The sequence below is a fragment of the Mus caroli genome, chromosome 1 (genome assembly GCF_900094665.2).
Source record: "Mus caroli chromosome 1, CAROLI_EIJ_v1.1, whole genome shotgun sequence".
Taxonomy (NCBI): Eukaryota; Metazoa; Chordata; class Mammalia; order Rodentia; family Muridae; genus Mus; species Mus caroli.
In genome coordinates, this window is record NC_034570.1 from 54387066 (window position 1) to 54412642 (window position 25577).

At 36.9% G+C, this 25577-nt stretch overlaps 1 protein-coding gene and 1 pseudogene across 1 annotated transcript in view; one reads left to right on the forward strand and one right to left on the reverse strand.

Moving 5' to 3' along the window:
* Nbeal1 (neurobeachin like 1) overlaps positions 1-25577 on the forward strand; it is a 162706-nt gene that overhangs the window by 82977 nt on the left and 54152 nt on the right. Inside the window, exons 23-34 of the mRNA XM_021162943.2 lie at positions 241-397; positions 1709-1867; positions 3740-3899; positions 4945-5033; positions 8646-9209; positions 10419-10594; positions 13272-13425; positions 13877-14005; positions 16718-17023; positions 17337-17486; positions 19253-19410; positions 21019-21143. Coding sequence (XP_021018602.1) covers positions 241-397; positions 1709-1867; positions 3740-3899; positions 4945-5033; positions 8646-9209; positions 10419-10594; positions 13272-13425; positions 13877-14005; positions 16718-17023; positions 17337-17486; positions 19253-19410; positions 21019-21143 — 2327 coding nt within the window. The remainder of the gene's footprint in view (positions 1-240; positions 398-1708; positions 1868-3739; positions 3900-4944; positions 5034-8645; positions 9210-10418; positions 10595-13271; positions 13426-13876; positions 14006-16717; positions 17024-17336; positions 17487-19252; positions 19411-21018; positions 21144-25577) is intronic.
* Positions 16361-16595, reverse strand: LOC115032140 (annotated as a pseudogene).

The following is a 25577-nucleotide window of genomic DNA, read 5'->3' on the forward strand; positions in this document are numbered from 1 at the left end:
ACTCACTTTGTAGACCAGGCTGGCCTCGAACTCAGAAATCCGCCTGCCTCTGCCTCCTGAGTGCTGGGATTAAAGGCGTGCGCCACCACGCCCGGCTGTAATCAGTCTTGTTAACAAGTGCCTTTCTCTGTGTGTTACTAGGCTTCATTTTTAACATCATGAATTCTTTTATTTAAAAATATTAAAGAAATTAAATTTAAATTAATATTTCAATTTTCACACTTCCATTTTCTCTTTCAGGCATGGTTCTACATGTAATGAGCTATCTCCAGATGATATTCGAACAATAAGGACTTCTTTGTATGGGCTAATTAAATATTTTCTTTGTAAAGGTGGAACTCATGAAGAAATACAGAGTATCATAGGTTACATAGCTGCTACTAATGAAGAAGAGCAGGTAGTATAACCGAGATGAATTTCATTTTACTGCTAAGATACTTTGTCATTTTATAAAGTTATATACTTAATTGCCTAATGAATAAATTTTTTTGATACTGTCGAGATATTATGCAGTTAAAGAAGTACATTACAATTTCTATCTGGAACGTAGTTGCTATAACAAAATAGCAGAGACGAGCTGTCATAAAGAGTAAGGGTTTCCTTTGGTTTATGATTTAAGAGTTTTCCATCCCATTGTCATTTTCCCTTCTTGCTTCTGAGCCATGATGAGTCAGAACATTGGGCAGTAGAGCATAGTAGAGCAAATCTGCTCCTTTTTAGCAATCAAGAGGCAGAAAGGAGCTGAATGGGAAGGAGCCAGGGACAGGAGATAGCTTACAAAGGCATGATTCCGATTCCATTTATTATTTCACCCAATAATACCCAAAGGTAAGTACTCTTACCTTTGTATAGCCCATTATAATCACCATTATATAGCCATTATAATTTATAATCATTATTATAATCTACTCACCATTATAATAGCCATTATAATCACAATAATGACTTACTAGCCATTAGTCAATTGATGAAGTCACTGTCCTATGATTTGATCACCCCAATAGAGCCTCCAGCTAGTGACCAAAAAAGCTTTCAGCACATGAGCCTTTGAGAAAGACACTTCATATCCAGATCATTACACAGTTGTTGTATCTGTCAATTTTCCAATTTTTGTTTGTATTACCTGTCATCAACTTGAGAACTTAACTATATATAAACAATAGTATTAAACAATGCAGATGATATAATTATGAAATTATTTTTTAACCTAATGGAATCTACATCGTTAGGGAGGTTAACAGATAACTGTGAAACAAGAGTATGATTGTCTTGTATGAGGTAACTACAGGAGAATTTTACATGTTGGGGAAACCAGAGTAGACCTTCTATAGAAGATATTTCTTAGGTGCAAAAAGGAAAGAAATCACACTGGAAAATGGGAGTGTGGTCTTCTCAGAGGAGAGTCACTGAATGTCTTTATTTTTCAAAAAGACTTATTTAATAAAATACATGTTTAAAATAAAAATATAAAAAATACATTATAAAAAAAGAAGATATTTCTTTTCATATGGGCAAACAAAGAAGGAATGGTTTCAGAGATACTGAATATGTATAATGAAAGGCTATGCAAAAGGAAATGGAAGAAACAAAATCAGAGACAACAAGCATGGTTTATCAGATTTAGTTTAAATAACTATTCGAGACATTTGCCCTTTTGCTGCCTGTGTACTTAAATGGTTTTTTGTTTTGTTTTGTTTAACTTGAAAAGCTCTTTGGAATTTTGGATATACTTTTCAGTCTTCTACGAACCAGCCCAACTAGAGGTCAGCTTTTCTTACTGCTGTTTGAACCAGGAAATGCTGACATACTTTATGCCTTGCTGTTAAATCAGAAGTACTCTGACAAACTGAGAGAAATCATTTTTAAGGTACAAAGAAATCATCTTTATATCTCAGCAGTAATCAGTATAGGAATCTGCTCTCTCTGTCTCTGTCTCTCTCTCTCTCTCTACACACACACACACACACACATTCACTCAATGACTAGATTATTTTTCATACTCCTTTAGTTTGTAGTACATTTTTCATGTTGTTTGTGAATTTTAAAAAGTATAACATAGAATTAGAATATAGTTAAGTAGTAGAGTGCGGGATTAGCATGGCCTGGGTTTATGTCCCTCCCCTAAATCTACCATTACATTCAAAAAGGCGGCGGCAGGGGTGGGGGGCATGTAGATAAACAAAACTATCAAAATAGCAAATAAAAATTAATATAATCAGATAAATCATCTCAGTGGACTACAACCATTTGATCATATTGTCCTTAACATAAAACTTCTCAGTTCTTCTTCTCCATGCAGTCAATCTGTGTGGTCCATCAGAACATTCAACAGTTTGTGATAGCAGCTGTGACATGGTGCCCCAGAGGTCAAGCAGTAGGCATTCTTCAGGTCGTAGTTTCCTTAGTCCTTATCACAGTTTTATGAGATAAATGCTCTCATTATTCCTATGTTATAGATGATAAAATTAAAGCCAAGAGACTAACAGCTCTATCAAAACACACAGAATGTATTTTATTTTCTATGGAAGCTGTACAGACTCTGGGCTCTTGTGTGATACCACACATTTGAGCTTTTTATTCTCTTAAAAGTAGAAGACCCAGGCATACTTCTAGCAGCTTTTTTCTCTTTAACTCTCCTGTTTGGTGTACTTTATTCCTTCCTGGCATTTGTTTTTACATTGTTATTAGAGTTATTAAGCATATTTTTAACAATTTGTGTTTTGATCACCTGTATTTGAAATCACTAAGCTTTAGAAAACAAAGATGGAATGAGAGGTCTAAAGTGGTTTGTCTTTTGGGGTTGCTTGTGGCTGGTTACCAATGAGGCTTTGCTTAGAAGAAGCATCTACCCTCACTAGGGTTCATTCATGGAGAGGGAATATGTCTGTTAAGAATACTTCTTAGGGATTGTTTATGATATTCTGACAGTATCCTTTAATAGTTTATAAAAAAAATAACCTCTTGAATAACATTGTCCTTACTCCTGGAAATAATGTGGCTAAGGTCAGCCTCTTCCCCCCAATTTTTAGATATGAATTATTTGGGTTACCTCACAAATGTTTTCTGTTCTTGAAAATTGGTTACTGTTAAATAAATGAGTTAAGAATGTTTCAGGCTTGTTGGAACAACATGATGTACTAACCAGAACCCCGGAGCTCTTGTCTCTAGCTGCATATGTATCGAAAGATGGCCTAGTCGGCCATCACTGGAAAGAGAGGCCCATTGGACTTGCAAACTTTATATGCCCCAGTACAGGGGAACGCCAGGGCCAAAAGAATGGGAATGGGTGGGTAGGGAAGTGGGGGGCGCTATGGGGGACTTTTGGGATAGCATTGGAAATGTAATTGAGGAAAATATGTAATAAAAATATTAAAAATAAAAAAAAAAAAAAAAAGAATGTTTCAGGCTGCATGTGATGGCACACAGCTTCAAACCTAGCACTGGACATCAGGCAAGCCTGGTGTCTACACAATGAATTCCAGGCCAGTCAGGGATATATGGAGAGAGAGCTTGTCTCAGAAAGGAATTTGATGATAGCATAATAATAATAATAATATCATCTTGACACATGAACATGTTCTTCATGCCTGCTAGCTGTATACACTACTCTTTTATTTGCCATATTTAGAGTTTTAGCATTATTTAAACACATACAAATACATTTCAGTACAATATATTGTTAATGCTCCAAAATCCAATGTATCTCTGCATTGAAAAGACTAATACTTTTTGTGACCAGGTCATGGAACAAATGTTAAAATGCACAAATGTTTATGAACGTAGTAAACAACGTATCCGTCTCAGAGAAGTTGGCTATTCAGGAATTGGACTCCTCCTTAATGAAGCACCAGTTAACACATCTCTTATTAAAAACCTTGTTAACCAAATCATTAATACAGGTAAGACTGGGACTCATAGCAGTGATGTGTTTAAGAAATTGGTTTTCCTGGAGCAGGGCTATCTGAGAAGCTGCTGTCTGTCGTGGGATATGTTCTTCTAGCTGGGCTGTCTTTGTCTTGTTTGGCCTCAGTGGGAGAGGATGCACCTATTCCCGAAGAGAGTTAATGTGCCAGGGGATGGGGGTAGGGGTGGGCGGGTATCCAGGGGGATCCCTTCTCTCTGAGGAGAAGGAAGTGGGGGAATTGGAGGAAGCAGAATGTAAAGTGAATAAATAATAAATATAAAATAAAATAATTGAAAATCTAAAAAAAGAAAAATATTTTCAATAAAAAAGAATAGATTTTAAAAAATAAAGAAATTGGTTCTTTCTGGAAGACTTTTTTAATGTCCCTTTATAGGTTACTTTTTAAATTATCTGTTACTTGATTTTCTAAGGTGTTCCTCGGAGAATGTATTTCTGTAATTGTTTTTTTTTTTACTTTCCAGGACGTAGCTTTAAAGTAAATGTCTACTGAGGAGGTAGCCAAGTTAATAACTGCCTTTCTAAATAAGAAAGGGGCATTAAATAAAATATGTATAAAAAGAGCTTAAATTTTTAAAAATACTTAAATTCTTAAAGATGAAATGAAAACTAATTTGAGACATATTTTCTTTCTAGTTTTGTGTAATAATTTTTTTTTATAAACTTAGCCATAAACTAGAATTTATGGCAGATGCCCTGCCTAGGTGGGGAAATTAACTTAACTTGCTTGAGTCATTTACTAAGTAGTTTATCACGTATCATTGGTAATCCAAAATAGGTATATAAAAAAATAATAATATTACATTCCTGCAGTATAGACAATATACTCAGGCAATCAAAGAAAGATAAGTTATTTAGGCTTAATTCTAGTATTATCAAACTGAAGTTTTGGGGAGGGGAGAATTTGAACATATCTGTAGTTCTCTTTGGAAAGTGAATAATTATTTCACCATTTATACAATAATAGTATTCTTATTTTGGATATCCATGAAATTTAATTTTTAATTTCTTTTTTATCATAGATCCTGTTATTAATTTCAAAGATCTATTATCTGTAGTATACATCTGTCACAGAACACATGTAAATGTCAGAGTGGTCCTCTGTAGAAAGGTTAGTAAACTTTCAAGATACATTTTTACAATAGCATCCTCAAACTATGACAGTGGTTTTCATTGAGTGGTTTGTGGCAGATGTAATTTTTTTGTTTGCTTGTTTCGTAATAGTTACTATTTTTTAAGCGGTTTCAATTGGTCATAGTGGTGTATATCTGTAATTAACAACATGTGGGAGGCCCAGGCAGAAGGATCCTAAGCTGGAAGTCAGCCTGTATAGTGTAAGACTAACTTAAATACATATATATACACACACACACATATATATATGTATACACATACACACACATATATATACATACATATATATACATATATATACATATATATACACACATAAACAAATGTTTATTTTACAAAAGAATTAACTTTATGTGATTATAAGAAATCAGTATGTCAGTTTTTGTTTGTTGCTTGTTCTGCTTGAGACAGAGTTTCTGTATAGCCCTGGCTGTCCTGGAACTCACTCTGAATAACAGGCTGGCCTTGAACTCAGAAATCTGCCTAGCTCTGCCTCCTGAATACTGAGATTAAAGGTATGCACCACCATGGCTTGCTCTAGTAAATGTTTTATTAAAAGTATTTGCTAAATACTTTTCTAATATATTTAAAATAGTTTTCTAATAGTTTTAGCTTTACTTATTTTTATGTAAATATTCCCTTTCCACAGTCTAAAATTTATTACCATAAAATACAGTTCTCTACCAAAATCCTCAGTGTGTGTAACCTTCCTTCCTACTCCCTTTCCATTCTTACTCTTTCCTCTCTTGATGTTCCCTACTTCCTCCTCCATTTTCACTTTTGAGACACAGTCTTGCTAAGTTTCTCATCCTCACTTTGAAGCTGTGCTCCTTCTTCAGTGTCCTGAGTGACTGGCATCCACTACTACATCTGTTTCCAGTTCTGGACATTTCTAATGGAAATACCATATTTCAAAGTGTCTGACTTTTAAAATATATTTTTAAATTTTCATTTTATTTATTTATTTATTCATTCATTTATTTATTTGTGTGTGTAAGTGTGAGTATGTCTATGCTGCAGTGAGAAAGGAAATTTGAGGACAAGTTGGGGAATTTGTTCTTCTCTATTTCTTCTAGAACTCAGGGATCAAACACAGATCCTTAGGCTTGGCATCACGTGCCTTTTTCCAACTGAGCCATCTTGTCTTTCCATGTTTTTATTAACATCTTCTTAGGGGGGGTATGGGGGACTTTTGGGATAGCATTGGAAATGTAATTGAGGAAAATACGTAATAGAAATATTAAAAATTAAAAAAAAATCTTCTTAAGCATACCTTTACCTATTTATGGTAACCCATCTTTAGGATATGAAATATACTTGCATCAAAGTGGGTTCATTTACATTTCACATTTTGACAGATTTTGCATATTGTCCTTCAAAATAATGAGCAGATTGCATTTTCACATTGTTCTGTATTAACTTTACTTTGACACTGAATCTTAATGATTTGGAAAAGATCATATAAATTGATTCTTTTCGGTATGAAATTAGATTGAGACAGCTCACATTCATTGTTCATTGGCTTTTTTCCATGTGTAAAACATAAAAAAGGTCATATTTCTGAGTTATAAAACTATGAAAAATTGTTTATGAAGAAAAGCCTCAACTGGAAGAAAATAAATTGGAGTTTTGCAGCACTGGAAGAATAGTAGCACCATGACAGGGTTACCTTCCTGAAGAAAGTCTTCATGCCACTGCTCCTTCATTCTGTACTAACTAACTAGCATTGCTCATCTGTGCTATAAAACTGGTCATTGGTTAGTTCATATTGTTGTTCCACCTATAGGGTTTCAAACCCCTTCATCTTCTTGGGGACTTTCTCTAGCTCCTCCAGAGCTTGTGTCTCTAGCAGAAGATGACCTAGTTGGCCATCACTTGGAAGAGAGGCCCCTAGGTTTTGCAAGGATTATATGCTCCAGTACAGGGGAATGCCAGGGCCAAGAAGTGGGAGTGGGTGGGTAGGGGAGCGGTGTGGGGGGAGAGTATAGGGAACTTTCGGGATAGAATTTGAAATGTAAATAAAATGTCTAATAAAAAAAAAACTTGTTGGAATTTTCATTAGAAAACAGACAATGATAGAGTGAAATATATAGAAACTTACTTGCTATGTGATTAAAATATCTTAAAGATCTTAACTAAATTTCTGACTATTTCTAAAAACTGTTTTGTTGTTGTTGTTTTCTTTTCCTTTTTTTTTTTTTTAAGATTTATTTNTTTATTATATGTAAGTACACTGTAGCTGTCTTCAGACACACCAGAAGAGGGAGTCAGATCTCATTACGGATGGTTGTGAGCCACCATCTGGTTGCTGGGATTTGAACTTTGGACCTTCAGAAGAGCATTCGGGTGCTCTTACCCACTGAGCCATCTCACCAGCCCCTTGCTGTTGTTTTCAAGACAGGGTTGTGTAGCCCTGGCTGTCCTGGAAATCACTCTGTAGACCAGGCTATCCTCGAACTCATAGAGATTTGCCTGCCTCTGCCTCTCCAGTGCTGGGATTAATAACATTTACCACTACCATCCAGCTAAGAACTTATTTTTTATTTCAAAGAAGGAACTCATTTAGGAAGAATTCTTACATATTGTAATGTGGCCATTTATTCTTTAACTTTCTTAAGCTAAATAACAGTGTGCATCTTACTGAAATTAATTTTTTGGAATTAAAGTGATTTATCCTATTTCTTTTTTAATGCAGCCTTACTTAAAAAAAAATATTCTTCCAAAAGTAGTCATTAACTTGACTTGGAAAAAAAACCTGGAAGTAGAAAACATTCTCCTTCGAGTGCTTGGGTTCTGTACTTGTGTGCCCTACTGTAATACTCTTCAAGCATATGCCTGGCACATGTCTGCCACTCAGTAATAATCCCTGCTGAATAGAAGCAATAAGCTCAGGAAAACTTTTTTGATTAAGATAATGATCATGTTACTGCAGTTTATGCATACTGTCATCTTATTAATACTTTATCTCAGCAAATTAATACCTAGCATGGTTTTGAGAATCATTTTAGTTTTTGTGTTCTTTTAGCACATACTTTAGTACATGTTTACTCTGTGCAAGAATAATATCAGATTAGGTAGAACCACAATATCAAATAGTTCCAAATACTGCAATGCTAGATAAGAACATACCCCTGCATGATAAAGATGTATCAGTGTGTAAGAGTGCTTGCACAAGCATGAGGAACTGAGTACAAATCACCAGCACCCATGTAAAAAGCTGTGTGCTGCCGGGTATGCCTGCAACCCCAACATTTTAGAAGCTACATAAGGTAGCTGAGGGTCTCTGACCATTACCCTAGCTCCAGGTTCCATGAGAGACCCTGCTTCAAGGGAATGAGTTGGAGAGTGATAAAACAAAACACCTCAATATCCTTCTCTGGCCTCCGAGTATATGTGTATTCATCTGCACACACACATTCACATACACCATGCACACGGAACAGAATCCTAAAGGACACCTTCTTATTGTTTCTCGTTAAATTACTTTGTTATTAAAGTAATTGAAGAGACCTTTTCATTAAAAACTTGTGTACTTTTGATGAGTTTTGTATTTTTTGTTGTACTTTTTTGTTTTGTGTTCTCTTTGCAGATATTACAGATTTTGCAGTCCCAGCCAGATGCAGCATACCAGATATCACAACAAGTGGGTTGGCAAGACACCTTTGTTAGACTTTTTTTAAAAGCAAATTTTGAAAATCTAAATTCTCTTAACAAACATGGGAAGACAGTTTCAATGAAAGAAAATAAAAATATGTCAACTGAAGATGTTAAGAGAAACTTTGAAAAACTCGATGATGAAAAAATGATGTTAGCTGACGTATCTTCAGACCATTGGAGTTTAGAAGATAGTCAGTCCCTGAACTCAAACACACCATTATTTCAAGAAGATAGCTCTGAAGGAGAATTATCTTTCAAGTCAGAGAATCAAGAAGAATTCTGGCATAGTAGTAATACTTCCCATCTGAGCTTAGATCTCAGTGGAATTGATGCATGTGAACTGAGCGATAGTGGAAGTCAAGTGCCAGACAGTTCACCTAGCACTCCATCTCCAGTCGAGTCTACTAAGTCATTTTCTATGCAGTCTGACAAAGAAAGAAGCATCACAAATGAAACGGGCTTCAGTGATGACTTGTCTCTTCTTGAAAGCCAAGAGGTAAATTTGCTTATCTTTCCAAATAAGATTTTTTTTAAAAAAAGATTTATTTATTATTATAAATAAGTACACTGTATCTGTCTTCAGACACACCAGAAGAGGGCATCAGATCTCATTACAGATGGTTGTGAGCCACCATGTGGGTGCTGGGATTTGAACTCAGGACCTCTGGAAGAGCACTGAGTGCTCTTAACCGCTGAGCCATTTCTCCAGCCCTCCAAATAAGATTTTTAATATGCTAGTTTTATACTTAATTCCTTTGAGGTATATACGCTGTTATTAATATTTTCCATTCATATTCTAAGTCTTGTGATCTAAAATTTAGAAGGGTGATTGTCACTTGTAAATATCTTACTTTATGTTTGGTTTGATGTGTGTGTATTTGTATATGTGTGGTAAAAGGAATGAGCATACTAGCTTGTACATGTTAGGTTATTTTATATTGTGTGTATGAATATTTTGCTTACATGTATGTATGTGTACCATGTATGTGCCTGGTGCCTGTGGAGGTTAAAAAAAAAAAAAGGCATTGGATGTCTTAGAACTCAAGTTATGGATGGTGATCCATTACTTGAGTGCTGGGAATTGAACCTCCGTCTTTTGCAAGAGCAGAAAATGCTCTTAACCACTGAGCCATCTCTCCAGCCCACCAATTGCAGTCTTGAGAATAAAGCTTGCATCTTATACATATTGTGACTCCAGTCAATAAAGACATGTTAAAAGGGGGCAGGAGAGGTGGCAGTTAAGAGCACTTACTGCTTTTCCACAAGACCTGAGTTCTTACAGAATGCACGTCAGGCAGCTCGAAAAGATATGTAACTCTAGCTCAAGGGGATCTGACAGCCCTTTTTGGGCAGCTATATTCATGTACACATACCCACCACAGACATATATATCCACACATAATTAAAAACAATAAAATTTTTTAAAAATGTTTAAAAGTGTCTTACATAAAGCTGGGCATGGTGGTGCACGCCTTTAATCCCAGTACTCGGGAGGCAGAGGCAGGCGGATTTCTGAGTTCGAGGCCAGACTGGTCTACAAAGTGAGTTCCAGGTCAGCCAGGACTATACAGAGAAACCCTGTCTGGAAACCCCCCCCCCAAAAAAAAGTGTCTTACATAAACAATAGGTATATGTAGATGGTTCTATAATGTATTTTAACGTTACCTTCACCTAATAATTTAGTATTGTTTAATGTTTTTTATAGAGATGTGAAGAAGAACTTTTTCAGCTGCTTACAAATATTTTGAATTATGTTATGTGTAAAGGACTAGAAAAATCTGATGAAGACACTTGGATTGAAAGAGGACAGGTGTTTTCAGCACTAACTAAACCAGGAATATCAAGTGAGCTGCTTCGACCCTCAGATGAAGTAAAACTAACGTAAGCATTCAGTTAATTTTTTTTCAGCCCCCTTCTTGGAATGAGTGGGAGTCTAAAACTAAATACTGAACACTTAATTCAGTATATAGTAGAAGAAGAGAAGCAAAGAAATGGTTTACTTTTTTCTTTCTAGGTTTTACCATTCTGGTAGAATGTAGAAAGAAGTACAAAATAAATCCCAGTGTCAGGAGATTAAATGTATTTGCACTTAAGTGATGTCAGGTGTGGTGCAGATGGGCCGTATGGGTGTTCTGTTTTTAGGTTTCTGAGAGCCCTCCATACTGATTTCCATTTCCAGTCATTTCCGTTCTCAGCAGCAGTTTAGGAAGGTTCCTCTGTCCCCACAGTCTCACCACCGTTGTCGTTTGTTCATTGACCTTAGCAAGTTGAGGTTCTAAATCCTCTCCCGTTTGGAGTCTGGTTTTGTTTTGTTTTGTTGTTGTTGTTTGTTTTGTTTTGTTTAGATTTGACATGTTTTCTGCTCAGATTTTACAGAGTAGACTTTCTTTGCCTTACTTGTTTATCTGAACTGCTTCTTCCCAGTAGATTCTTAGGTTTGCTTTCATAATCATGTGTAGAGCTCTTGAACACTGGTCATAGCCATTTTTTCTTTATTAATATTTGAATTATCCCATTATGCTTATTCTCAATTCATGATACTCTCTCCTTTGTATGTGTTTTGGTATAAATATGTATATATAACAGGCATATGTGTAGGTATTTGTGCACATATATGCGTAAGGCTTTGGAATCAGCTTCAGGTATCATAGTTCCTCTGGAGTTGTCTACCTTATTTTTAAGACAGCATCTCTTGGGGATCTGGTGCCCTCCAGTTAAGCTTGCTTATCTGGTCAATAAACCTAAACCCCAGCAATTCCCCCGTCTCTACCTTTCCAGCATTGACATTGTAAGCACATGCCACCATGCTGTATGTTTTATGTGGATGCTGGGAGTTGAAGTCAGGTCCTCATGCTTGCATGGCAGACACAGCACTTCACTGACTGAGCTGTCCCCCCAGTCCCTCCATCTGTACAGTACTGCCCAATTATAATAACAACAAAAGTAATGGACAAAAACAATTAGATGAATACACAATGGAAATAAAAGTATAAAAGCACCCAGTTAGAGCATAATAAAGCAGACACAAGATTTAGAATACTCTATAGTTTGAAAACACACACACAAACATACTACTATAAAGTACAAATATTTGTCAAGGGACAAAGCAAAAGAGTAAAATAAGTTTTTAAGATAAAGGATGACATGTTGAAATGGATACTTCTTGCGTGCTTGAATTCGAGACTTCTGGTTAAATGCATGGGTATGGGTGCCTTGAACCTCTGCACCCTGATTTTGCTATGGTTATAATGTTGGCTGAGTTTGTACTAGTATACTTGTTTGGTCTAGTGTACTCTGCATAGCAGATCTGTCTTCATTATGGTAGTTTCTCTTCTTTGTGTACCAGGAACCTCTGCTGGCCAGTTTCCTTTTCAGTCTAGGCAGATTCCATTATCCTCCTGAGGTTACCCAGATAGTACCCTCCAATGTGACTAATGCTTTGGCTGGGATGTGGTTCCCAAGTGTGTTGTGAATGTGAATATGTGAAGTGAGCATAACCCACAGATCTGTACCGACTGATGGCCTGTCTTAATGTTTTTAAGACCTCTTGAGTCTTGATTTCCTGGAGGGATGTATTTGAAGGTATCAAGCATATGGCTTGAAGAATGGGGAGGTTGCTTTTTAGTGCTATCAAATTCTAGGGTTGTTCTCAGTTGATGAGATCCACTTCCAGCCTCTGAGGATGGGAGTGTCTTTCTCTGAGTGACTTCTCTACCTGATATGACCCTCCTGTTGACTAAAATTTTAAGCTTGTTGGTGTCTGGCGCTTCCGCTCTCTCCAGTTTCTCACTAAGCCATCTTTCACCTTGTGGCTATAGCTGACTATATTAAAGCTTTGTCCTCGGGTCCTCTTGTTAGCTCAGGATTTTCTAATTTTTTAATTTTTGTTTTTGTCCTCTCACCCCCAACTCTGAAAGGGCCTTTCTGTATAGTGGTGGCTGGATGGGAACTCACAGAGATCCTCCTACCTCAGCCTCCCCAGTCCTGGGATTAAAGATTTGCACCACCATTCCTGGAGGTAACTCAGTGGTAACAGGAGATTCTCAGGTTGGTGTCTGCTCACTGCCCTGCAAGTCATAGAGAGTAGCAGGGATGTTTTCCTTTCACTGCTGACTCATCCCTTAGAGAGATCACTGTCTCACCTAAGCTTGCAACTCTAGATGAGGAGCCTGAAGGCTGTGGGCTTGTCATCAGGGTGAGGCTGCTCATCTCTTGCTGGCTTAGTTTTGAAAGGCAGCATCTGCTTCCTTGTCTTTTTCCTCCACAGTTTCCTATACCTCTGTTGAGTTCTCATTTTCTTCTTCTATTTCTTTCTTTGGAATAGAACCTGGTTTTTGTCTTACTCTAACTTTTTCTTTCATACTGCATCACACAGAAGCAGCCTCCATTTTACCCAGAAGTCTGCCATCTACAATCTTAGTGGCAGCCTGCTGGCGAGAGTGTATCTTTGGATTTGCAATGTTGGTAATCAATAACGGGCTTGGGGTTTTTCATTTTTCTTTCTAAGCTTATAATGGTATGTGAGAATGGTTTGAAAAGAACTTTATTTTACACTTAGTTTGCTACAGAAGATGTTAGAGTGGGCAATCACAGAAAATAGAGATGCAAAAAGTAGTCCTGTAACTGCTGAAAATGCCTTCCGACTCATGTTGATCGTACAAGACTTTCTGCAATCAGAAGGATTGGTTAATTCAAACATGTGGACTGAGAAGGTTAGTAATGGCCTTTTGAAATTTCATTTTAGGGTTCAATGTAGTAGCCAAAGCCTGTGATTTTATCATTTATAAGGGCAAGGCAGAAGGATTATCATGATTTGAGTCTTATATGGGCTACAGGTCAGTCTGAGCTACAATGTGATGATATGCTGTTGCAAACAGAATGAAATATAAGTAGATAAATAGCTTAAGTAGTTCAGAATCATTTAAAGAATGATATTTGCAACACTTCCTTTTGGAACTTTAGTGTTTAATCAGATGCAGTAACATACCTACCTAAGATGAAGAGTCAGCAGGTTTTGTTGGTTTGTGCAGTGGATCTTGTTTCTTGACAGCTGTTCAGTGAACTGCTTCAGCAGTAATGATGATTGTTCTTATTGTTGAAGAAAGATTATCATTACATTTTAAAAGTGAACACTTTTATTTCTCAATTTTTCTTTCGTGATAGCTTTTAGAAGATGCCACGCAGCTCCTTGACTGTCTCTCAGTATGGTATTCTGAGAATCCAGTATGGGTAAAACTCTCTCAGATTCAGACCCAGCTGCTTCTAGAGTTCATCGGAAGAGGCAGTTTGCAGGTTTGATAATCCTTTCATGCTGTATTCTATCTTCTCACACACCGTAGCTACTAATGTAGTAACCAGATATAATGCCCTTTCAGGATGTTCAAATTATATTGTATGTGTTTATTTTATGTACCTGTGTTGTACACACATGTTCCATGGATGTCAGAGGCCGCCTGTGGGGTCAGTTATTTGAGTCCACCACATGAATTGCGGCAGGCATGCACCTCTTCCTACTGAATCATCTCTCAGACGCCCTGATCGATGTTTTTTTGATTCCAAAAAATACTAAGCCAGTTGGAATTTCACTTTTGTAAGGTCAGAAAGGAGCTTAAGAAGCAGCTTTTTTTCCCTCAGTCCTAGGACTCTGTGTGATTTTAATATTTGCTTTTATTGGGTTTACTCATAGATCATCTGCAGTCAGTGTAGCTTACTAATTGCTGAGTAGCCAGCAGAGAGATTTATGCATGTAAAGTCTAAGAATTGTAATTTTAGGAAAAATGATTTACAACAATTTTTCTGTTTTACTAACTTTAACTCCTTTCCTGTTTTACTAATCCAAAAATTTAACTCTTTATACATTTGTTCATTTATCAAACACCAATTATGTACATGCTGTTATGTACATTGTTTTCTTATGTGCATTGTTCTGCTAGATTTTAGAACTAAAGATAAAATATGTTAGCAAGAATATTTATTTTATTGTAAATTAAAATGTAAACGGTTAGAAAATTGCTCTGCTGTTTGTTCTGTCACTTTTCTATTCTCAGTAGGTACTTTTAGTCATGATAAAGTTGATATCTATTTACTGTGTGTGTGAGAGACAGAGACAGAGAGAAAGAACATGAGAACATTTGGGTCACAGCATGCCTGTGGAGATCAGAGGACAAACTTGGTGTTGGTCCTCAACTTCTCCCTTTATTTGGAGCAGGACCTTTTTGTTGTTTACTGCTTCATACATCAGTGTTTGCTGACCTGTGAGCTTCCAGGGATTCTCCTGTCCTGCTCTCTTGTCGTGCTATAGGAGTGATGGAGTTACAGTCAAGCACGAACATGTACAGCTTTTATGTGGACCCTGCAGATTCAAACTGAGGTCATCATACTTGCATGACTAACAATTTACTGAGCCATCTCCCTAACCTTGTTTTCTTCTAATACTCAGTTTTGTTATTTGATAAAGGGATATTTAGGATGAGGCTGAATTCTAGTGCTGTTCCTAAACTCAGTGTAATATTGCTAAGAGTCTGGAGAAGTTAAAACTTGAATTAACGTAAGGTTGGCCTATTAAAATCAACCTCTAATCTCATGGTTGTATTCTCCTTCCTTCTCTTTCCTCATTTCCCTTCCTCATTAGTTCTTTCCTCTTCAGTGCTAGACATTAAATGAATAGTAATTGAGAGTTCTTCTTTGATTGAGCTTGTGCTCTTAATATATATTTACCCTAGGAAGTTTAAGGTTAATTAAATTTCTAGTTAAGGACTCATAGACTCCTTATATATCTTTATGTATCCAAATAGTTATGAGACGATGTAACAAACCACCAAAACAGACTTAGTACATTTTTTTCTCTCTCTTCGCCTTAAGGTTGCAAATGGCTACAATGGCAGTTGGGCCTATTTTCAACTGTATTTGTCCCAGAGGAATCTACTAATGTTTCCTACAGTCATTGTTGGTGGATAACTCTCCACTAATCTGTTGTGCTTCTGTTTATCATGTGACTGGCTGCTCTTGTTTTCTGTTCTTCTGTTTTAGTTTTTGTTTGGGGGTTTTGTTTGTTTGTTTGTCTTGATATAGGGCCTCTCTATTTAGTCCTGGCTGTCCTGGGGTGGTTTTGTTTTGAGATGGAGCCCTGGCTATCCTGGAACTCACTAACTAAACCAGGGAGTCTTCAAGCCTGCAGAGATCTGTGTACCTGAGCCTCCTAAGTACTGGGATTAAAAGTGGAAGCAGCCACAGCTGGATATCCACTCTTTTTTGAGTTTTTTTATATAGTGAATAACTCTGGAAGATAGAAGGCATTTTTCTTTCTAGAGCAAAGGGCACGTTTTTGACTGGTATTGTAATAAAGCTAATCTCTTTCTCTGTATCATACATTAGCTGAAAACGCACTGTAAAGTACGGAGGTCTCTGAGACTCGGCGTTTCTCTCTGAGCCGCCACTCTATGTGCTGGTGTCTTCTGGTTTTTAATCTCACTTAGAATTGGAGTTGGGCAATCAGTCCAAATGGTGATAGAGTGCTTATTAAAATTTTGTACGTCTTTGTCTCACCAATTAGTTTTGTGTTTTTTGTCAATGTCTATGAAACTGTAACACACTTGTTAGCTTAGAATTAAATCAGATTCATCAGTATTTTTTTTTAAATCTTTCATGTTATTTTCTCCCTTCAATTATAATAATATGCTATCCAAATTTTGTCTTAACTGGTAGGTCTGTAAACACAGGCTTATCCATCCCACATGATTTTCCATACCACATAATATGTGTCTGATATTTAGTGCATTGCCACCACCTTTAGTTCCCTGAGACTTCTTGTCACCACTGTCACTTCCTGAGGCTGCATCTCCTTTCCCTCCTTTCCAGAACCACCTTTCCCCTTTGGTGGCCTCTCTTAAGCTTGCTGTTAAACTCTCAGTTCATAACTATTGACAGCTAACTTATAAAACTTGTGAACCGTATTAAATGTTTGCTTTAGTTTGCTCTTTTCTCATTGAGCCTGTTTTCTTCCAGGTTTGTGCAATGGCATCAGCTAAGCTCAATGCTCTTCTTCAGACCAAAGTGATTGAAAATCAAGATGAAGCATGCTATATTTTAGGGAAACTAGAACATATTCTAAGTCGGTCAATCAAGGAACAGACAGAAATCTATTCATTTCTGATTCCCCTTCTCCGGACTCTGGTTTCTAAAATTTATGAGCTGCTTTTCATGAACTTGCACCTGCCTTCCTTGCCTTTTACTAATGGAAGCGCTTCATTTTTTGAAGATTTTCAAGAATACTGCAATTCAGAAGAATGGCAAGTTTACATTGAAAAATACGTAAGTTTTAAAAATGATTTGTTTATGTGTGTGCAGGCATGAGTGTGTGCATGTGCATATATGCAGGTGTGTGCTTCATGCAGGCATGAAAATTAGTGTGTGAAGTCCTTTCGGAGCTAGCATTGCAGGAGTGTTGTGTGAGTGCTGGGCCTGAACTCCAGGCCTTGGGCTTGCTCCCTGCAAGTACTTTTAACTGTGAGGAGGCTCTCTAGGCCCAAAGTTTTATCTATTCCCAGCAAGACCTTCCTGATGATTTATCACTTTTATAGAGGAGTGTGCAAATTCTTTGTATTCTTTCTTTTTTTTAACTAAGATTGTACCTTACATGAAGCAGTATGAAGCGCACACATTTTATGATGGCCATGAGAATATGGCACTTTACTGGAAGAATTGTTATGAAGCCTTAATGGTGAATATGCATAAAAGAGACCGAGAAGGAGGAGAAAGCAAGCTGAAATTTCAGGTAAAAACTATCCAGTGTTTTCTAAATTGACTTGTTCATGTTGGCTACAAGCATTAAATTAAATTTAGGTGGAATAATTCCACCAGAATTTTGGAAACGAACATACTCAAAAGATATTCCATAATTGGGATGAAAACAGTTGAGATCAGTAACCATTTTAATAGTAGAACATGATGTGAAATAATTATGTAAATCTTATAAATTATGTGAACTTGTTAAGATGAAAATCTATTAGTAAATACTACTAAGGTATCTTGATACATCCCTCACACAAATAAATAAATTAAAAATTTTAATGTAAAGTTATTTTGTTTGTTTGTTTGTTTGTGTGTGTGTGTGCCTGAATACATGTTTGTGTCTGTATATGCACAGGAGTCCTGAGAGGTCAGAAAGGACATTGAATCCCTGGAACTAGAGTTACAGGTAGTTGTGAACGACTATGCTCGTGCTGGAGCTGCTGAACCTGGTTCTTCTTAATCCCCAAGACACCTCTCCAGCCCTGTAATTTAACCAAAAGACAAACCAACAAACAAATAAACAAAGGCAGACGAGGAGGAGAAATGTTAAGTCTAAAATCTAGCTCTTCAGAATATTAGCAAAATAGATAAACTTGTAATCAGCTTGACAAATCAAAAAGAAATGAAAATTTACTTAGAGCAAAAATGAGAGAGTGTGTGTGTCACTATCAGCCCCACAGAAATCAGGGCCACTGTGAGTTTCTTAGCACTATTTAAAGTTCATTTAAAACCTGTCTACAAGAACCATCAGGTTCTTGTAGACAGGTTTTAAATGAACTTTAAATAGTCTTTTATCTAAGTTAATTTTTTTTTTATACATCTTCAAAAGGAGAAAATGCAGGGCCTTAGTAATTTACTGGCAAATTCTACCTAACTTACTTGTATGCTTAGTTTTTGCAGCAGTGTTATATGTTTTCTGTACCTGCCAAGATGACCATGAACTTAGGACCCTCCTGTTTCACTTTGCAAACACTTGCTTCTATACTCAGTTTGTACCTTTCATTGATTGATCCCAGGGCTTATGAGGCAGACATGCTACCAGTCAACCCACATCCCAGCCATCCCACTACTAGTATTGAAGGAAGACGTTACATCCATGTGATAAGGGCATTGATGAGTTGATACCTAGCTTTCATGGGACTTTGTGACTTCCTTACTTGTCTCAGCAGTGATCTATTTTAGTGTTGGTTCTCATACCATTGATTCCTTCCTACAAGTCTGGTAACAGCCACAATTTATTGACAGCTTGTTTTTCTGGAGTTTTAGTAGATGTTTTAGATCTTAGTCCTTTTCTTTCTTTCTTTTTTTTTTTTTTTTTTTTTTTTTTGTGGTGTGTTTGACTATCTCATATTTCAGAGTGGCCTCAAACTTGATAAACAGCTAAGAATAACATTAGACTTCACATCTTCCTAACTCCACCTCCTTAGTGTTGGGATTGCAGGAGTATACCACCACAATTGGGGTGCTTGGGAACAAACCCAGGTTGTTAGGCTCAGCAGTAGGTGACTTTTATTGATTATTTTATCAGCCGTAGAGTGAGTGTCTGTGTCTGTGTGTCTGTATGTGTGTTTTATTTTTACGAGTCAAAGAAATCTTAAGTAGAACATAGCTAAAATTCTACCGTCCTCATCAAAAAGAAGTATTTTAATGAAATAAAATTATGTTCTTTCTTTTTTCATATACCTTTTTTTGTTAAATTAAATAAAAATTTATGGATACATTACTCTCATCTTTTTCTGTTTATTTCAGGAGTATTTTGTGGAGCCATTTAATCGAAAAGCCCGTCAAGAGAACTTGAGGTACAATAATATGATTAAACAACTTAACAGTCAGCAGTTGGCGGCTGTTAGACGCTGGAAGGCGATACGGCTCTATCTTACGTGCGAAAGGGGGCCTTGGGCTGAAAAGTAGGTGCATGTTTTGCTCTTTAGAACTGTGGCATTATATGTTAAACTGTTAAGCTAAGTATGTTTTACTCCAGTTCTTTAAAGAGAACTTTGAATTCCTGTTCTTTATGAGTTGGTTTTGAATGACAGGAGGTTTGTGTGTACGTATTACTGGTCATGTGCTTGGCTCTCCGTTTACCCTAGTGTCACATGCATTAGACTTTAGACTCTAATACTCCATAACAGTGCTTCTGCATTTCTCACATCACCTTGTTAAGCTAGAGTTAGTGACGTTATGCACTTCAACATTTTACAGCTTAATATCGTCACTTCTTTTGGTATATATATTTTATAGCCCTTGTTTTAAATATGTAGTAAAGTAAACCTTTTGTTTATCTTTTTGACGCTCTGATCAGTGGATAAATATTTAGTTGGTGGCCACCTTTGAGCTATGGTGACAGTGCCACTGTGGATAGTTGTACCAGAATGTTCTGAGAGCATGCGTTTAAATCCTTTTGGGTATATAATATACATGCAAGTTCTGCATCCTACTTTATGTTTAGCTTAGGCATTGGCAAGGGAATGTCAGTATGTTTTCCAGTTTCACACATCCTAACTGATAGTTGTCATTCTCCAATTTTTCAAATAGCTCTTCCATTGTGCATATAAAGCATGGTCATATGATTTTGTTTTTCACCATTCTAATAACCAACAATGTTGAGTGCTGTTTTGTGTACTTGTTGGCCATTTGTATGCCTTTGAAGAGTGTTGGCTTGTTTCCCTTGCCTAGTTCCCCCACTGAATGATGGGCTTCTCACTGAAGTTGTGTGTGTCAGAATGTATGTATTCTCAGTGACTCTTCAGGTGATTTGCAAATATGTAGATGATTTTTCACTTTCCTGATTGTGACCTTTGTTCTTCAGAAGTTATAATTTTAATAAACCTAGTTTTTTTCTTTGCATGTATTTTATAATGTATTTAGGAAAGCATACCCACACCCAAGGTCATAAAACTTTACCTTTTCTTCTAAGAGTTTTATCATCTTAACTTTGATATTTTGGATTTTGATTCATTTGCAGTTATTTTTATTTGTAGTAAAACTTTTTAATATTATGGTTATGAAATTGTATTTAGCATGAAAGAATAAAGTAATGAAGTTAGAAGTCTGAAAGCTAGTGTTCAAATCTTACTTCTCTACCATTAAACCTCATGGCATCTTGGGTAAGTAATTTAAATTCTCTTAGGTTCATATATGTTGCAGTTAAACGTACTCATTTTAGTTTTCTTGACAGTTGTCCAGATGATAAACATAAACATTTACATTTGTTTCGAAAGTAGCTGCTAGCATATAGAGTAGTAGGTTTCCACATGCTGTTTGCACACATGTGCCATCCGCTGCTCTTACTCAGCCCCACTCCGCTGCTCTCCTTCAGGTTTACCCAAGTCTGCTTTTTTGTAGTGCTGGAAATCACACCCAGGGCCTTGTGAAAACTAGCCAATTGTTATATCTTGATCATTTTCTAAAGTGTGTTGAACAATTGTGAAGCACTTTATACTTGTTTATACCCTTTAAACAATTAATCTTTATAACTTTAAGTAATTTTACTTGTTTCATTGTGAATTTTATAGGAAACAGAATCAAATTCACTGGAAACTAGCCAATGTTGAAAATTATTCCCGCATGAGACTTAAACTGGTACCAAATTATAATTTCAAAACCCACGAGGAAGCTAGTGCCTTGAGAGATAATTTAGGTGAGTTACAGAATCTACCTGCTTTTATAGACAGATGTTGACAGGCTGCTTACTGTTGTTTATTGTTTTAGATGTTTACTTAGAAACAAAGGGGTATAGTATTTTAAAGTGTGTGTGTAAATTGGTACATGAATTCAGTGTTGTTAATTTTGGCCTAAATCTAAGATGAGTGTGTGTTTTCATTGACTATAACTTTCCAAAGAAAGCCAGTATTTTTACTGTATTTCATTTATGTTTTGTTGAGAAATAATATCCTTTCCTTTGACTATTACATTATCCTACTTCCCCATCCTTTAATTTATGACTCTTTTATAACCTGCCTCCCCCCTTTTTAATGTATATGACTATACTGTTATTTTCTTTAGACACACCAGAAGAAGGTATCAGATCCCATTACAGAAGGTTGTGAGCCACCATGTGGTTGCTGGGAGTAGAACACGGAACCTCTAAAAAAGTGCTCGCCTCTCCAGCCCAACCTGCTTTTAAAGAGCCCTAATTTTTAATGTCTTAGATGTGCCTTGTTTTAGAAAAGAATACTTTGCAAATATTTACCCAAGTAGTATTTCAAAATGGATTTTAAAGGGGTTTCTATAACTTTGTAAGAAGCTCTTCATTATTGGCTGTCATTTGTTCTCTTTTGAAGAAAAGTCTGAAATATGCAGAAGTATTTCCTGTGATGTGTCCATGGCACCTACATGTTTGCCAGGTCATAATTATTGTCACTGTAGCTGCTTCTGTACCACTTGTGTCTCATGATAGGTTTATAGATTAAACAAGTGCCAAATTTTAGACTTTTTTCCCATTTAACATATTGACCATTCCTACAAAGCTGAAGAAAGCCAGTATATCACTTAGGATTCTATGTTCTAAAGTAAATCAGATAATTATGATTTTTTTTCTCTTAATTTTTGTCTTTGATACAAACACTAACTTAATGTATCTTACATAGCAGCTTACAGTCATATATATAAGCCTCTCTGCCTTGTCAGTTTCCTGGCACTTGAACACTTCCTCTTCAAAATGTAGCTGTCCTCATTACCTAGCAGACACCCCCTCCAGTGCATCACTTTAGTTTGGTAGTAGTTTCAATCATGCTATTTCCCTGCTATTTTCCAAGAAATCCTTCTCTGGGAAATTCCCACTCCTTTTTCCTTACCCTCTCTTCTCTGCGTATGAGTTTATATCCTTTCCTCTTACCTCAGCTGTCTTAAATTCAGGAAAACCACCGTCCTTTTTTCACCTCAACTTTACTCACTGCATATTTTAAGAAGTATTCCAGTTCAGTGGTGACAGTAAAACTGGAGAGATGGGAGAAATGGTGCTCGACGGTAGTGAAAACTAGGAGCAAGCAGTGGCTCATCCTACAGTGCTTTCTGCTGTGTGCACTTCACAATTAAGTGCAGAGTTATTTTGTTTACTTCTTAAGATGGTTTGATATTTTGCCAATTCATGATGTTCTTTAGTAAGAAAATAGTTGCTTGTTTTGTTTCAAGTACACTTTGCAAATAACTCATTGCAAATATACAGAACAGGGTTATGTCATAGACTTTTCTGTAAAATGCTTGTATGTAATATTTTAATGAAAAGCCCATTAAGAACTCAAGACACCTAGTTTGCGATGGATAAGAAAATCTAGATTCCTATCTGTAATCACAGTACTTGTGAAGTAGGGGCAGAGGGGCAGAATGCCAGTGTCGTCGTTTGCTATGTAAAGTTTCTCAGGCTCGGGCCACCTTGAGAGACCAAATAAACGGATTCTTTTGACTGAGGAGCGTAGTGTCTGGTGCATGTCTTCAATCCCAGCTCACGAGGCAGTTCAAAAGGAGGTATCTGGAGTTCAACCCAGCCCAGGCAGCGTAGTAAAACCCTGACTCAGAACAGACAGAAAATTAAAACACATCTTTTATTATTTCTTTTTTTTGAGATTATAATATTATTACATCATATACCCCTTCCCTTTTCTCTCTCCAAATTCTCCCATGAACCTATCCTTGCTCTATTTCAAATTCAGTCTTTTTTGTTACATGCATATGTGTATATATTATATATCCCCACACACACCCCAAATCCATTTAGCATGTCTGTTGTTGTTATTGTCCTTGTTCAGCTCATATTTACACAGTCTAACCATGTGGTTAGACTTTATGGATGTATCTTCTGATGTTCCCAGGAGATATAGTCTCACGGTAAACTTGCTCTTACAGTCTTTCAGCCCTCTTTTCCAAGATGGTCTCTGAACCTTAGGTTTGGGAATTGTTTTATAGATGTATCCAGTTGGACTCAGCTCCACAAATCTGCATTTTGGTTACTTATGTTTTTCTGTAATGGTCGCCATCTATTACAGAGAGAGGTGTTCTTGATAAGGAGTGAGGGCTACACTTACCTATGGGTATAAAGACAAATATTTAGAGTGTAAAGTATTAATGCTAGTTTGCTAAAGTGGCAGCTGTTGGTTCTCCTCCAAGATCCATGGCTTCACTAGTCCTGAGTAGTTGGCTAGGTTTCTAGCACCAGCCAGAATTTCTTTCTTGTTGAAATCTAATTTGATCTTTAGTCCAATTAGAGTTGTCGCTAATCACCAAAGGATGTGTGCCACTACTGCATCTTAAGGTCACCATGTTGTGCTGGTCGTTGTGGTTCATAGATGTCATAGTGGGTAGGTCTTTTGGTTGCTTTCTTCCTTTGGAAGCTCACTTGAAGCACTTGGTGTCCTCAGCAATAGGCACTTGTTTTCTACCTCTAGAAGGAAACCAAGGACAGTAGCAAGAGCCCATAATGTTTTGGGAGTCTCTTGGTCAATCTTGATCAACAATCATGAAACTCCATCTTCTCATGCCAGGTGTTGGGTTTTTGTTATTTCAGCCTCCTCTCTTCTGTCTTTATCTCCCTCTCCCCCTTTCCATTTTCCTCGTCAGATCAGTAGCATCCTGCTAATCTCTTCTCTGTTGCTCCCCCACCTATCATACCCTATATGATCCCTTTATATATATCATACCCTATATACACCTATCATACCCTGATATGATCCCTTTTATTTCCCTAGTTTCTGTAGCTACTTCAGGATAGATACTCAAATAGGAAGATTTAAGCTAGAACCTCAGATGAGAGAGAACATCTAATGTTTATCTTTCTGGGTCTGGGTTACTCACCCAATACAGTCTTTTCTAGGTCCTTCCATTTACCTGAAAATTTCATGATTGCATTTCTCTTTACAGCTGGATAGTATTCCATTGTGTATAAGAACCACAATTCTGTTACCGATTGAGGGACCGTAAGGTTGTTTCTATCTCCTAGCTGTTGTGAATGAAGCAGCAGTGACCATGGCAGAGTGAGTGTCTGTGGAGTAGGCTGTTCAGTCCTATGGGTGTATGCTAAGGAATGGAATAGCTGGGCCATAGGGCAGATGTATCTTTAGCTTTTTTGATAATTTTCCACACTGGTTTTCCTAGAGGCTGCTTTAGTTTGAAATCCAGCCAGCAATGATGAAGGTTCTCTTTTCTCCATATCCCTTTCAGCATTTGTTGTGTGTGGAATGTTGATCTTTGCAATTCTGACTGGGGTTTTGTTTTGATTTGTATTTCTCTAATTGCTAAGGACAATAAACATTTTTTGAGATGGTTCTTAACCATTTTTTTTTCTTCCTTTGATGACTGTTCAGGTCCCATGCCCATGTTTTTAAATAGGTGGGTTGGGAGGGGGGGTTGTTGTTTTTTGTTTGGTTGGTTGGTTTGGTTTGGTATGTTTTCCTTGGTTTTTTTAGTTCTTTACATACTGTGGATATTAACTCTCTGTAAGATGTGTAGCTGGGATTCCTCTTCACTTGGTTGTTTTGTTTTTGTTTATTAAGTGTGCAGTTCCATGTAAGTTGGAGTGTTTTTAGAAAGTAGGAAGCACAGATTCAGAGAGCCTAGTGGCCGGACAGAATTGAAATCTAGTATCCCAACTTAGTGTCCATGTTCTTTCTGGTATAAAGCCCTTTGTTATTACAAAGTACTTAGTTTGTATCCTGTACGTGTATGTGTTTTATGTCTGTGTTAGGGCTACCTGTTCCTTCCCAGGTACCTCAGGAAGTGATGGCTCTGCTGATTGTTATTTGTTAACTGTAGACAACTGCTCATACAGCCTTTGCTTTCTTTTTTCTCTTTCTTTTGAGGCAGGCTCTCTATGTACCCCTGGCTATCCGTGAAACTCGATATATAGACCAGGATGGCCCTGAACTCACAGAGAGCCACCTGCCTCTGCCTTCTAAGTGCTAGGGTTAAAAGTGTGCACTACCACGCCTGGCCTGGCTGTCATTTGATATTTAATACAAGAATACAATCACATTGATATTAACTCATTGAAATTTATTTAATTATTAACTTTGTTTGTTTGTTTGTTTGTTTGTTTTTTGAGACAGGGTTCCTCTGTGTAGCCCTGGCTGTCCTGGAACTC